The 14,052-nt window shown below is 58.7% G+C and overlaps 1 protein-coding gene across 5 annotated transcripts in view; it reads left to right on the top strand.

Annotated features, from left to right (window-relative positions):
- The window catches only part of Fubp3 (far upstream element binding protein 3), a 42,944-nt gene extending 34,506 nt beyond the window's left edge, over window positions 1-8,438 (top strand). For all 5 annotated transcript variants that reach the window (XM_013153488.3, XM_003470939.5, XM_013153489.2 and 2 more), the window contains 8 exons: window positions 494-635; window positions 3,397-3,557; window positions 4,157-4,230; window positions 4,487-4,567; window positions 4,654-4,730; window positions 6,001-6,072; window positions 6,589-6,722; window positions 7,118-8,438. In XM_013153488.3, the coding sequence (XP_013008942.1) occupies window positions 494-635; window positions 3,397-3,557; window positions 4,157-4,230; window positions 4,487-4,567; window positions 4,654-4,730; window positions 6,001-6,072; window positions 6,589-6,722; window positions 7,118-7,126 (750 nt within the window). In that variant the 3' untranslated portion in view covers window positions 7,127-8,438. The remainder of the gene's footprint in view (window positions 1-493; window positions 636-3,396; window positions 3,558-4,156; window positions 4,231-4,486; window positions 4,568-4,653; window positions 4,731-6,000; window positions 6,073-6,588; window positions 6,723-7,117) is intronic.
- Window positions 8,439-14,052: the final 5,614 nt, after the last annotated feature.

The following is a 14,052-nucleotide window of genomic DNA, read 5'->3' as shown; positions in this document are numbered from 1 at the left end:
ACCCTGCGCGGCTGCTCTCAGCAGCCTTCTGCTTTCCGGGAGGAGACAGGCTGGTTCCTGAAGTTGTTTTGTATGTTCACTGGTGCAGGCGTCCTGACAGGGCACCGGGGACTGTCTTGTCCCTCCTGCCCCACGCGTCCATTTGGGGTGCCCAGAGCTCCCCAGCTTCTGGTGTCTGCCTCAGCCACAGAGCAGAGCAGTGGCAACTGGGAGGGAAATGCTTGGGTCCCAATGCCAGCAGGTGCAGGTGCTGTGCTCAGAACCCGTGGCCATGGGCCCAGGCACAGAGTCCAGGCCACCCCGCAGCCACACATGGCCCTGGGCACTGTCCCCTTGCGTGGGCCTGCAACACCTGTGGGTCCGGGGTGGAAGGTGCTAGCTTAGTTAGGGCGGACTACCTTGTTACACCGTCAACCGAGCCTCCTTCCCGGGGAGGGTGAGAGGTGGTGCTGGTGGCAGTGCACATGTGTCACCAAGCCCATGTCCTTTTTAGGAAAGAGACGGCTTTGGCAGCCTGGCAGTAGCCCGAGGTAGAGGCCGAGGCCGAGGTGACTGGAACGTGGGGGCCCCTGGTGGCGTCCAGGAGATCACGTACACCGTGCCGGCGGACAAGTGTGGCCTCGTTATAGGCAAAGGTGAGTGCATAGCGATGCAGGTTCTCTCTGCTGCCTGCTGCTCTGAGGGGACCCAGATCCTGCGGGCTGTGACATCTGGTCTGTGGCATGCTGCATTCTGTAGGAGCCCTGTCCAGGGTCCGACTCGGCCCATCACGATGGGCAGGGCTTCGAGTGTGAGCAGACCTGCGGGCCTACGGTGGGGAACTTGGCTGGGCTGTCACAGCATGGTTGCACTTGTGTGGGGGAGGTTTCAGGCACAGGTGTCACTCACAGGATTCGAGCTTTCTTTCATCTTTACTGTTGAAAAATGAGCAGATAGGGGCTGGGGATTTAGCTCAGCGGCATAAGCGCCTGCCTTGGAAGCAGGCAGTTCGATCCCTGGTACCGATAAAAAGGACAAAGACCAAAAAAAAAAAAAAAACAAAAAGAAAAATGAGCAGATGGGCTTTGTGCTCCAGACGCCATGCTTGGAGGAACAGGCCTCCGTGGAGGGGTGTACAGGCAGATGGGCCATGTCCACACCTCATCCCTGCTAACAGGGAGCCTGGGTGAGAGCTGCTTAGGAGGGTGGCAGCGCCCCGGAAAGGGCTGCACCTCTGGGGACCCCTGCCCCTGTAGGCCTCTTGGGAAATGTGGGTGAAGCGGGCCTCGCTGCCACGGTGGAGTGCACATCTGAGGCTGGACTCCCCATCGCCTTCGCACATGGAGGCGGTAAATGCTGCCTTCTCCCCAGGGTTGCTCAGATTCTTCCATCTCCAAATCCCTTTCAGCTGTTTCAGGGTGCTCCTGTTGCAGGGAATGTGACAGCAGTGGAACTCGGCATGGGTGGGGCGCTCTGCACCCCTTGGCCAAGGTCTGCTCAGTCTGCCGGGTACCGTGTGTGTGTGCGTGTTCCTGCTCCCTTGGCCTCATCTCCATCATGGACCTCATCTTTGAGACTAGGCCACTCTGCCATGGGGACGGTGCAGGTGGTGACTTCTGGTGCTGCCGCTGACACGTGCCAGTCATCGCTGCTGGTGCTGCACTGCTGTGCTGCATGTGTACATGTGCCACCCAGACCCTGGTCACTGCCAGGCAGTTGGAGTCTCTGGGTACCTGTGGGTCGACAACCGGAGCTGGCCCCGCTGCCTGCAGCAGGGAGCCATCAGGGCCACAGGGTAGCCCGTGTGTGCTTGGATGTCGCCAGCTACAAAACCACCCCAGCAGACACCGAGAATGGAGACGCCAAGCAGAGCTGTACTGGCTGCCCAGTCTCTGTGCCCTTCGGTGGCAGCAGTCACAGGAAGTCCGGCAGGCACCATGCCAGCCACACTGAGGTGCTAAGCGCCGGTGCGGGAGCAGGAGCTGCAGCAGCGGGCGCCATCCTGTGCTCCAGCCTTTGGACAGACGCACGCCTCCCCGGCCCTGCCGGATTTCCATGATAAACACGGCAACATTGACAGATAGCGTGGCCAGCCCTGCTCCTGTCAGCCAGGCCTTTTAGCTGTGTTGATTAATTGCTTTACGATTTCACGTCCAGCCGGGGGCCGCTGGTGGGTCGCTTCTGTCCCCCATCAGGTGGAAGAATGGAGCAAGCTGCTGAATGAGTCAATAGATAGCCACCGTGTGCCAAGCTGGTGACCTCATGTTGAAGGAAGATGAAGTTAAATTAACTCCTTCCCGCCCCGCGCAGCCTCGAGGCGCTCCTAAGGCGGCCAAGGCTGAGGCTGCGGGGCCCCAGGCCCTGCGCTGCCTCTGTGCACTGCCCGGCACTAGGCAGGCCTGCAAATCCAGACTGGGGGCTTCGGAAATGGCTTCCACCTCTTTGTTCTTCATAGTGCCCTCGAAATGTTTGCCTTGGGGCAGAGGTGCTCACTTTTCCTGGAGTGGAGGAGATAAAACCTGTGACAGGGCCCAGGGCTCAGGGCTCACACTGCCTGGAGGAGCTGTTGGCTGACAGGGCCCCAGAAGGCCCCAAGCCAGGGGACAAAAAATCCCAGCAGTTCTTTTATGAGCCCGGGACTTCGGGGGTGGGGGAAGTTGTGTGTTTGTTTGCCTTTAAGTTTAGAATGGCCCTGAACTAATGCACATGACTCACATGAGCCGCCATTGACTGTCCTTGGCCCCAGTGGAGTCCCGTCTCCCCTCAGGATGACACAGTGTGCCCCCTCCTCTCTTTCCCCCTGGCTTGCCCTGCAGCCAGAGGGAAGGCTGGGGTGCTCTCAGCCCGCAAGCCTTAGAGGAGCCATCCGTGTTACCTCAGGCGGGCTTGCTCTGCTGTCTGTCGCCCTTGCTTCCCTCTACCGGGCTGTGAATGTTGTATCCCTCGCCAGCTTTGCAGAAACCGAGCTCTGACTTCACTGTGTGTTGGAGCTGCTCCCAGCCCCTCACTCCAGGAGCCAGTCTGAGTTCTGAGGTCTCAGGAGAAGGGGACCATTGTTACCCTGCTGGGCTTTTGTTACGCAGATTGCAGGAAGAGACTGGGACTCTCCAGGTTTTTGAGAGTCCGACTATATTTTCATTAGCCTGGGGCTGAGTCCTGGCTGTCCCACCCCCACAGCAGCGCCAGGGACCTGCAGAGGTACAGGGTGGGCGTCCGAGGCCCCAGTGGGCTGCAGGCCCTTTGTGCACGGGGCTGTGGGTCCCTGGTGCCTCCCTGCGCCTTGCCTGTGGTGGGAGCTCAGTGGCTGCCTCCAGGCCAGGCTGGGCATCGCTGTGCTAGGCTGAGCTGGCCTTCCGCAGCAGCCAGTGCCCCTCTGTGAGGCCAGGCGCCCTCCTCACCACCTGCTTCCACCTGCAGGGGGCGAGAACATCAAGAGCATCAACCAGCAATCGGGTGCGCACGTAGAGCTGCAGCGGAACCCGCCGCCCAGCACCGACCCCGGCCTGCGCCTGTTCACCATCAGGGGCGTCCCGCAGCAGATTGAGGTGGCCCGACACCTCATTGATGAGAAAGTTGGCGTACGTACCCGCCCTCCCCGCCGGCGCTCCAGCAGGGTCGCCGCAGTCCGTCCTTGGAACTGCGCATCTCCTGCGCCTTCCGTCTTGCGTCTCCCTGAGTCTCGGAGGCGTCTCGGGTGCCCCACCACTTGCAAGGGCAGGTCAGAGCCCAGGGAAGGCCAGCTCCCTGCAGGGCCGTGGGGTGAGTCTGCGCAGGCTTAGGTGAGCGGCAGCCGAGCGCCTGCCCTGGCCCTAGGGCCACAGCTGTCATTGACTCTGGCTTTAGTTTCAGGCGCCTCAAAGCAGATAAAGAAAGGGAGAGTTGATGGAGGACAGATGGGCCACTGCTCACCTCAATGGGCACGTAGATGGCAGAAAGAGCCCTGGGCCAGCCTAAGTTGACGGGAGAGTCAAGCAGGTTGGTCCTCCCCCAGGGTCACACGCCAGGGCACTCGCGGTGGCGCCAGGATTGGCTGTGTGTGGTGCTGGTCACTGCGGGCAGCACCGCTGTGGAAGGAAGGCTAGTGTGAGTGCAGGGGCGTCTCCCTGTCGGCGCCCTCGCCGGGGCCTGGGTGGAGGGCGAGGCACTGCCCCAGGTGAGCATGCTCTGTGCCCCACAGGGACCCAGCCTTGGGGCCACCGGAGCCTTCGGACAGAGCCCCTTCAGCCAGCCGCCGGCCACCCCACACCAGAAGTGAGTCTCTGGACCCGCTGCCCGGACGCTGGCCCTGCCGCCTCTCCCTCAACCCCACCCCATTCTGGGCATGAGCAGCCCAGTGTCCCCATATTGGCAGTGTCTCTCGATGGACAGCTATATGCTCAGTGGTGATGGGGCAGGGTCCCTGCGTCCACTGCTCCTGGGGAGCCCTCCCTGGGGGCGGGCGGGCGGGCAGGAGGAGGCCCTCTGTACCTGGCGCTCAGCGGGGCTCTCCTGCTGTCCCCACTCGCAGCACCTTTCCCCCGAGGGGCTCAGGATGCTTCCCCAGCCTCGCCGCCAAGGTGAATGGAAACCCCCACAGCACCCCCGTGAGGTAGGTAGCGGGCAAGGGAGGTGAGCCTGAAGAGGGCCGGTGGGCGTGACACACGCAGTTGTAAGTGACCCTCCTGTCATCCACAGCGGCCCTCCCGCCTTCCTGACCCAGGGCTGGGGCAGCACGTACCAAGCATGGCAGCAGCCCACGCAGCAGGTCCCAAGTAAGTGGCTGGAGTGGGGCAGGCATGCGCAGGGCGGGGGCGGGGAGATGGGTTTGTTGTTTCTGCTCCCCAGGCCTGGGCCAGCCCGGGCCTCTCCTGTCCTAGGTCCTCAGCCCTGTAGGGCACCTGCCGCTGTCCTTCCGCCCCTCGAAGTGGCCTATGCTGCCATCCCTCTAGTATAGCAGCCTCGAACCTGTCAGAGTCAAGTGCCCGACCTGCACCCAGGGCCCACTCAGCATGAAGAGCCAACAGCACGGTTAGCCTGGACACGGGGGCTGGGGTCTCAAGCCAGCTGTTAGCAGCCACTCAGCAGCCAGCGACCTGGCTCACACTGCTGCTCTGGTGCTGCCTTACCAGGTCTCCGCATCTCCCAGAGTCAGCTGGAAGAGGGTGCTGGGGGGGTAGAGTCGCTCGGCCCCGTGCTCCGTCCCATCCCGTCCTGGATACCAGGAGCCCATCTGCAAAACCTTGCTGGGTGTGGCTGACGCATCCCTGTACCCCTGGCCGTAGCAAAACCAGAGGGCCCCGCCAGCTCCATGTGTCTCTTGAGGTCAGGGGTGTGAGTCCTGGAGCTCTGGCTGCAGCCTTTCCTCTCCGGGCAACACTGGGTCTGGCCTGAGCTGTGCTGGGAGCGCCTGAGCCCCGAGACCCAGCCAACCATGCCCAGGCTTGCAGCACCCAGGCCCGCTGCCCTCCACTCGCTCATCTCAGCCTCCTGCTACACTGGCTCCATAGCTGTTGCTTGTAGGACCTGTGAGAAGCCCTAGGTTTGGGGCACCCAGGGGAGCACTGAGCATCCTCTGGAAGTGACCTCCGAGGCTGCAGGTGGCTGCCGTGTGAGTAGCTGCCTCAGATGTGGAAGCAGCAGGACTGGGCGGAGTCTCTGGCCACACTCCGTGTCTGCCTGCCTCTCTCCAACGCCTTCTCCTTAGAAAGGAGGGAGGCGTCTGTCGTCTCACTCCGTGGGCTTCCTGCCGCAGGCTGCCACGCTGGCACTGGCAGGCAGTGGACGAGGCCCCTCTCAGAGGAGGCCTCAGTGGGCGGGTGCTCGAGCCAGCCCCGCCCTGCCCTGCCCTTGGTTGCGACCCCTCCCATGCGGTCCAGCACCAAGGTTGAGGTCCTTTCAGTCATCAGCGCCACACAGCAGGGAGGAAAGTGACACCACATGCCCTGTCCCCTCTCCCCACCACCCAACAGCTTCATGGGCATGGGACCCGTGCGGCTTCTGCCCCGCAAGGAGCGGGGCAGTGACAAGCTTCTCTCTGCACAGGCCCGCAGAGCCAGCCGCAGAGCAGCCAGCCCGACTATGGCAAGGCCTGGGAGGACTACTACAAGAAACAGAGTGAGTGCCCGGGGCTGCGTCTGCTGGGCCTTGCCTGTCGCCATGTCCACGGGCACTGCCAGGCCTGGTGCAGGCGACCTGTGTTGATGCCTCGCCTGTCTGTGTCGGGCCACTTTGGGCAGAGCGTGGCAAAGGCACCCCACAGGCAGGCAACGGCTGGGAACTGGGTATCTGAGGGCTTGGCCATGCTGGACAGGCTTGCTGCACCCCACATGTCCCACTCCCGGCCCGTGCGCACCCTGGGTTACTGTCCTCACACTGGTGCCTAGGCCTTCCTGCAGCCAGCAGGTGTTAGAGTGCTCCTTGGCAAGGCACCTGGTGGGAGTTCCATGCTTGTTCCTGTTCCCCAGATTCGCCAGCTCCTGGTGGGCTTTGGGCCTGCTGAGTGACCCCCCCACTGCTGAGCACCCCGTGTACTTCCTCCCAGAGGTTCAGGTGGGTGGGGGGTAAGGCAGCTTTGCAGCAGGGCCCCTGTGTCCATTCCCCCATGACAGCTCTTCCTCCCCCACCACCCAGGTCACCCGGGTCACGCGCCCAGCGCCACTCCTCAGGCCAGCTCGCCACCAGACTACACGATGGCCTGGGCAGAGTACTACCGGCAGCAGGTCGCCTTCTATGGGCAGACGCTGGGGCAGGCACAGCACAGCCAGGTCTGTAGCCAGCCCAGGCACACCCTTTGCCAGAGTGGGCCTGGGTACCCCTGAGAGCCCCACTGCAGCCCACTGTGTCGTGGGGGTCACCGGAGGGGCCGGGAGCCTCAGGCTGTTCAAGGCCCATGCATGGGTCCTCCTCACCCTGCCTCTGTGGGTGCCAGCTGCCCTCAGAGACTGGGGACAGCAGCCACACGCGGGCCCGGCAGAGCCGGAGCTGGGTTTCCCTACAGCAGGGCGAGGTCAGGGCCTGCAGGGACGTTTCCGGGGACAGCACCCTGGGCCTGCGCTGGTCCCCTGCACCTTAGTGCCGGGACCCTACAGCAGAGAGCCCCAGGCTGCCTCTCCCTCTCCCGGAGGCCCCTGCCTGACCGCTGTGCCTCCCCTCCCCGCAGGAGCAGTAGTCGCCGCGCCCCGATCCCCTCCGATCAGTGTGAAGAACCCTGTTGGTGACAGAGGTTTCAGATTCGCGGACCTTTTGATGAAGAACCTTTGTTTTGTTCTGTGAAACACTATTTACATTAACAGACTGTTTCTAAAATCTGGGAAAATTAGTTACTAAAATTGCTGATAATTTTGTTTTGTTATTTTTGTTTGTGATTTCAAACCTGTACGCTCTGGGGTCTTTCCAGAGCAGTCCCTGCAAGCCCAAGTGCCAGGGTGTGCCCCAGAGTAGTGACATTTCAGCATGGCGGTTTGGGTTTGTTTCGTTTTTGTCTTTTTATTTACAGGATTTTTTATTTTGATTTTTTTTTTTTTTTTTTTTTTTTGTCACAACAGAAAGTGGCTTGGAAGTCTTAGGTAGTATGTAACAAATTCTTTTTGAAAATTTTTAAACAGTATTTAAATATTCTTAAATGTGTAAATTCATTGTGTTTTATTTCTAATTTCTTGTATCTTGGCTGTCTGATTTTATTGCATTTTTTAAAAACCTGAACTATTATGTATTGTAATTAATTATATGAATTCTGAATTGAGACAGGTAATTATATTGCTGTCCACCAGAGCTGGGGGACATTGTGTAGAGTTTCTGTGATTTCTAGAGTTGTAGGGGTAATATAAAGGTGTGTGGGTATGTAGTAGCCTTCTCTTCATGTCTCATTACTGGCTGCAATTGTGTATCTAAGACCTCCAAGCTGGTTTTAAGAACAAAACAAAAATCCTTTATTCTCAGAAATAAATATACTGTTATTTTTAATATTAAAAAGAAATTCAATATAACTTTTAACAAACACTGTGGAACATTAAACCATATAAAAATGTAGTAACTATTTTTTAATTCCAAGGTGTTTTTTGCTTATTTCTTTTAAATATTTTCTTAATATTTGTCAGATTAACTAGATGAATTAATAAACCTAGTATTAACCACAGTATGAATTAAATAATTGTGATTTAATAAAGGGATATGATTTCCAGTGTTTACCGTAGTGTATCTTGTACAGATAACATGTATTTTTAAAGGAGAAAAACGGAATCGAAGCTATTTTTCTCGCGTTTTTAATTGACCTGAGGGACATTCCGTTTAAATGTACTGAAGTTAGTGTCTGATTTTTCCTTGTTATTTTCCTTACAATGCTTGAAATGTCTAACTATTAAAAAGGAATTGGAGAATGTTATGCATGTTATTTTAAAAGGTGTTCTTTTTATCTGACTGACAATTCATTTTACACTCTGTATAATAAAATCCCACAGCCGCGGGCTTGTGGATGCAGTGTCTGTCTGTCTGTCCGTGTGTTCCTTCCATCACCGCCACCTTGTCCCATGCACCTCCCATTGGGCGCAGCAGCGGGAGGCTTTGGCCTGAGAGCTGTGGCTGCACCAGCTTCACCCTGCCTTGTCCCTGTCACATTGGAGCTAGTGACATGGGGAATTTGGGAGCTCCTGGCCGGGACACCTTGCCTGCAACCCTAAGGCCTGCAGTGAAAGCTGGGCGGCTGACCTGTGCCCCTGCCCTGTCCTGCTCACCTGAGCCCTGCGGCCTGTGCACCCCTGTGTCAAGCCACCCCATCCCACCCCCGGGAGCTGCTGGGAGCCACAGGTGCACGTGTTTTCTGCTGTTTTCATGGAGGGAGAGGAGGACACGTCCTCTTAGCTGGACCTGGGCCGTAGGACCTCAGCCTCTGCCCTCGTCCCATCCTCCTGCCAGCCCGACACCGGCTTCGCGTTCAGGTGTCCATGCAGCCGCTGGACCTCAGTCAGACACGGGTCCTCAGGGTCCCAGTCGGAGCCCCCTCTGGCTCCTGTGTGTGCACGTGGGCGGACCCTGCCCAGCCTGGCCCCGCTGCAGGCAGAGACATCTGTGGTGGCTCCTGCAGCCCAAAAGGGGGTGGGGAGCTCCCGCCAGAGCCGGAAGATGGGGGAGACAAGACGCACCTCGCACTGCACCCCTGGAGAATCCAGCTTGACGCTGAGGAATTGAATGGTAAAAGCTGCCTTCGCGGGCGGGAGGGGCCGTGCGGCGGTAATGGGACTGGGAGAGGGCATTACCGGAGCTGCTTCTAATTCATCTTCCGAGCTCCGTGCCAAAACAGCATTTGGCACTGTTCACAGGGAGCGCCTGTGTGATAATGAACCCTAAGGTGTCCCTTAATTGAAGACTGAGCATTGCGGTTGTGCCAGGAGTCGTAAATGACGCAGGCTTGTGGGAGGATGCATTTTCTTAAATGTATCTGTAAGTACAGATTAGGGCCTGTCCCCAGTGAAATGCCCATGCTATAAATTATGGAAATCTCTCTCCCTTTCTCTCTGATGCAATCTTTGATGGGGGAGGGGGACGCCGGCCATCGGGAGGCGGTGGGGGGCCTTTTGCAAGCCTAGGAAGTTTGGCCTGGCGTTGACGTGGCGCCTGCCACCCGCCCACGGACCCGGGTTCCATCAGCCGTCAGCAGTCTGCTGCCCTGGAGGCTAAAGTGCTTCCAGCGCGCGAGTCCGGCGATCGTGTTCCATTAAGAAAGCTGCGTGGTCATCATGAGGGTGGCCTGGGCTTGGGGAGCCGGGGCGGGGCCGGCCTGTCTGCAAGGCTCCTCAAGGGCCCCCCCCACCACCACCACCCGGCTGGGCCTAAAGCCACCCAGAAGTCCTCAGGGTTCCCCAGCTCCTGTACTCCCAGCCTGGCCTCATGTCTTTCCAGTGCCCCCCGCAGTGGCAACCATCCATAAGGTGTTGGGGGCACAGGTGGCATCTTGAAGTGTCCCATTGGAGAGGGCACCAGGCACCCTGGGGCTTCACTTCCAGCTGGCTACAGCACCTGGCTTTCCCAGCCCCGCTTCTGGCCCTTAGGGGCCCAGCTGGAGTTTTGAAGATAGATAATGCAAATGGTCCTCATGGACTCTTAGAAATTAATGGCCAGAGAGTGGCCTGACGATTCCTCAGGGGGCTGCTGGCCCCCGCCCGGGTCCCCGTATGGTGCACTATGGAAGGGGGCAAGCGGAATCCGGTCCACCTCGGGCTGGACACAGCAGTCACTTTGCTGTGCTTTGTCCTAAGAGCCTTTTCTAGCTTAATCTACCAGGAAAGTTCTAGAACTGCACTGGAGAAGAGAGGGCTGTTGTCCCCTTCCTCAGGTGAGGGCTCTCCGGGGTCCAGAGGCTTGGGGCCCTTCTGTGCACAGCCTTTCATCTGGGCTTCTTGGTGTCCCCGAGAGAGGGGGTGCTGGGGTGGAGAAGCAGCCCCTCAAGTCAGCAGGCTACACCCCGGGGGGGAAGCCAGTGACAAGCACCCCCCAGACCTTGTTTGCAAATCCACCTAAAATGTGTATACCACCTCAAGGCCTCTGCTCAGACACTGCCATGCCTTTTGTGACCAGAATCAAGTTCCTGCTGAGCTGGGGGGCAGCGCGGGGACCCCTGCCGTCCCACTGCAGCTCCTGTGCTCTCAACACCCACCAGGGCCGCCTGGTACCAGTGACGCTGCCGCCCAACCCCCGAAGGCGCAAGAAGACTGCCTGCCTTCCAGGGAGGCCGGGCGGCCATGAGCTTAATGTAAATGAACAGACTCCAGCTAGAGAGGAGCGCAGGCACACACATCTTTGCAGTAAGCCAGCGGTCTTTAAGGAGTGCGTGTGGCCACATCCCTGCCTGCTGTGGCCCACCGGCTCATGTGGAAATAGGATTGTTAGGAGCTGACAGGTCTTGGAGAGGGATGAATGCTGTCCAGAGCCAGTGTTCCTTCCTTCCCTCTCCTTGTGCTGGAGATTGAACCTGGGGCCTTTTCCGTGACCTCGTTTTATGTTTTTATTTTGAGGCCAGATCTTTGCTGCATCCCTGATGGCTCATGCAGGACTCCAATTTGCAATCCTCTTGCCTCAGCCTCCAGCATGCTGGAAGGACAGGCCCGCACCACAGTACCCTGTGCACTCTCTCTCCCAGGCCTCCTCGCAGCCACACAAACCCATGAGGACACCAGTCTAGCAGCAGAGGTCCCCAGTGTGTGCCACCGGGGAGACTATCCAACCTCACTGGCGAAGACATAGACGAGGAGAAAAATCTACCATGTCTGACCTTGCTTTGCCAGAAGCCCGGTGGAGATGGAGAAGCCACTGCCTGGGTCCCGGCCAGTCCTGCCAGGGCAAGTGCTTCGAGCCGGGGTGCAGGCATGGACAGAAAAGGCGCGTGTGAGAGGGACAGCTGCTGTGGTCCCCTTGGGCACTCAGCCCCCTGGGGTGGCAGAGCGTAGGGTGATGCATGTGACACAGTATGGCAGGGAGACCCCCATCGGCCTCTGTGTGACCCACAGCCAGTGATTTATGACTCTGTGGCTCCCAGGGTCAGTTTCTTCAGGGGCCATGGAAGGGACAACAGCCTCTGCTCCTGGAGCTGAAGACCATGTCAGGGGCTCACATGGGAAGCAGCTGGTGCCTGGGCTCCAGGGACAGCACCCAGCGTGGGGCCTTGTGGCACACACTCATCATTCCAGCCCTCAGGAGGCTGAGGCAGGAGGATCGCTACAAGTTCAAAACCCCTCAGGTCAACACAGTGACTTCCTGTCTCAAAAAAAAAATGGAAAAAAGAAAAGATGACAGCTACACAGCACTGAATGAGTCAAGACCTCAGGCTGCTGTGCTGGCTTTTTCTGCCCCACTCTGAGCACCCCACAGGGGCAACCGGCCTGGCAGCGGAATTGTGCTGGGCAAAGAGGACATCGCAGCCCCTGACACTGCGCAGTGACCCCTCAGCCACGGCAGCTGAGCTCCTGGGAAAGCACAATCTCCCAGTGGCCACTGCGGCACCTGACAGGAGTCGCAACCACCCCACCTACCCCATGTGACAGCCGTGGGTGACACCCATGTGGCAAGGGGCTGAGTGGTGAAGGCTTCTCAGCCCTGGCCCACAGGAAACCCTGCGTCCTACGCTTCGAAGACACACGATAAGCTCCCGAGGTCGCTCCCGCCTACGTCAGATCCTCCAGCCTTGATTTCCCTGAGAAACAGGGTGCAGATGTCACCAACAGCTCTGCCACCAAGGTCACAGCAAGCCCCAGAAATCCTCCAGCCTGCAGGCCTCCTGCATTGCGCAGCAGTACAGCTGAAAGACGCAAGCCAAGTGTGGTGGTGGCACAGGCCCATGACCCCAACACTCGGGGAGGCTGAGGCAGGAGGATCAAAAGTTGAGACCCAGCACAGGCAATTTAGCAGCTTAGCAAGACCCTGACTCAGAAACGTAGACTGGGGGGCAGAGATGGAGGTTAGCAGGTTCAACCTCAAGTAATGCCAAAAAGAAGGAAGGGTTCAGTGATTGATGGATTGATGATTGATTGATTTAGTGGAGGGGAGCCCAGGGACCTGGCTTTCATTCCCGGTAGCACAGTGAACTGGCTGTGTGGCCTGGCGGGCTCCTGACCTCTGCTTCCCTTACCGGCATCGGACCACACCAGGCTTCTGCATCCTGATGGGCTGGGTCTGAATCTGTAATTCAACTTGTAAATCAATTGCTACTTAAATGTAAAGCTTGGTGATAGGGTGTGTGACTGTGAGAGACAGGGAGGGAGGGGGAGAGCGAGCACCAGCTTTTGGGGGTGAGGGTCACACTACAAAGTCCAGGCTGGCCCTGAACCAGTGATCCTCCTGCCTCAGCCTCCTGAGTGCTGGGATTGCAAGTATGTGTTACCACAAGCAGCTGGCGCTTTTTACCCACTTTGGCTCTGTCTCTCTTTTGCCCCTTTTGGCTACCCCAACCCTGCAGACTCCGCCCCTTCTGAAGTCACCCCATTCTCCTCAGACATCCTGTCCTGTCCCAGTTTGGGAAGCTCCTATGAGCTTTGGGAGCCCAGCCTGCAGATCCCCTCTCCCCGCTGCTCACCAGGGCCACTCCACTCCACTACCACGGAGCTTTCCGCCTCCAGCGCCTCACATTTTGCCCCCGCCACTCCGGTTGGGCCACTGGGCAGGCTGCCCGCTCTGCTTTCTGCTTTCATGGCCAGGCCCCTATGTCCCCTGCCTCAGCCTCCAACGCCTGAGTCATTTCCCTCATCCTGCAGCTGCAGGGGCCTCGAAGCCTGGACCTGGCGGGTCCCCGAGGTGGCTCTGGTCCCCGGTGCTGTCTCCCTCTGACACCAGCCCACTGTCAACCTCCACGCTTTGTGAAAATCGCCCTTCGAGCGTCCCCACCAGCCTGCAGCTCTGCTCAGTCCCACTCCAGGGTCCTGTGATTCTCCGTTCTCCACTTCACCTGTTTCCCCCTCCGCCTGTCTCCGGAGGTCTCAACTGCCTCTGCAAACTCGGCGGCTGGTTCTCAGTCCCCAGAGCTGATCAGCTTTCCCTTGTAGTAACAGGGACAACCTCCCGTTCCTCCCAGGTTGCAGCTGACATGGGAAATTTAGTCCTTTTCCCAGGCCATTTCCTTTCCAAGACTTCCCAGGGTCACACTGCGCCCCTCAGCCCCTGCTGTGCCCGGTGTAGGTCCCCACTCCACGGTGGGATACGGCGGGTGCAGAGGGACAAGAAGGGCCCTTCCAGGGGGAGCACCAGGGGGAGTCAGTGGCTCCTTTCTCTGGGAAACTCTCAGAGCTCTGTGTAGCGGTACACCCACGATTTAAAGGGGAGGGGACTCGGTCCATGCAGGGGTCAGCTCGGCACAAAAGTGTGGCAGAGTGAAGCTGCTGGCTCGTTCTGGTCAGAAAGCAGAGAAGCAAAACAATGCCAGAGAGAAAGGATGAGGACTGGAAGAGTACGTGAGGCCAAGCCTCCATGAGCCAGCCACCCACACACCCAGAAGCATGTTCCCCCAACCGCCCAGGCGGGCCCGAGGCCAATCGAGTGAATCCTGCAGTAACTGCACCCCAGATAACGTCCCTGAGCAGGTCCACTTGCTCATGGGACATCAGCACCTTCCAG

This window comes from Cavia porcellus, unplaced genomic scaffold (assembly GCF_034190915.1).
Source record: "Cavia porcellus strain 051 isolate PalLab524CR breed Dunkin Hartley unplaced genomic scaffold, mCavPor4.1 scaffold_49, whole genome shotgun sequence".
Taxonomy (NCBI): domain Eukaryota; kingdom Metazoa; phylum Chordata; class Mammalia; order Rodentia; family Caviidae; genus Cavia; species Cavia porcellus.
This window is presented reverse-complemented; position numbering and strand designations above follow the sequence as displayed.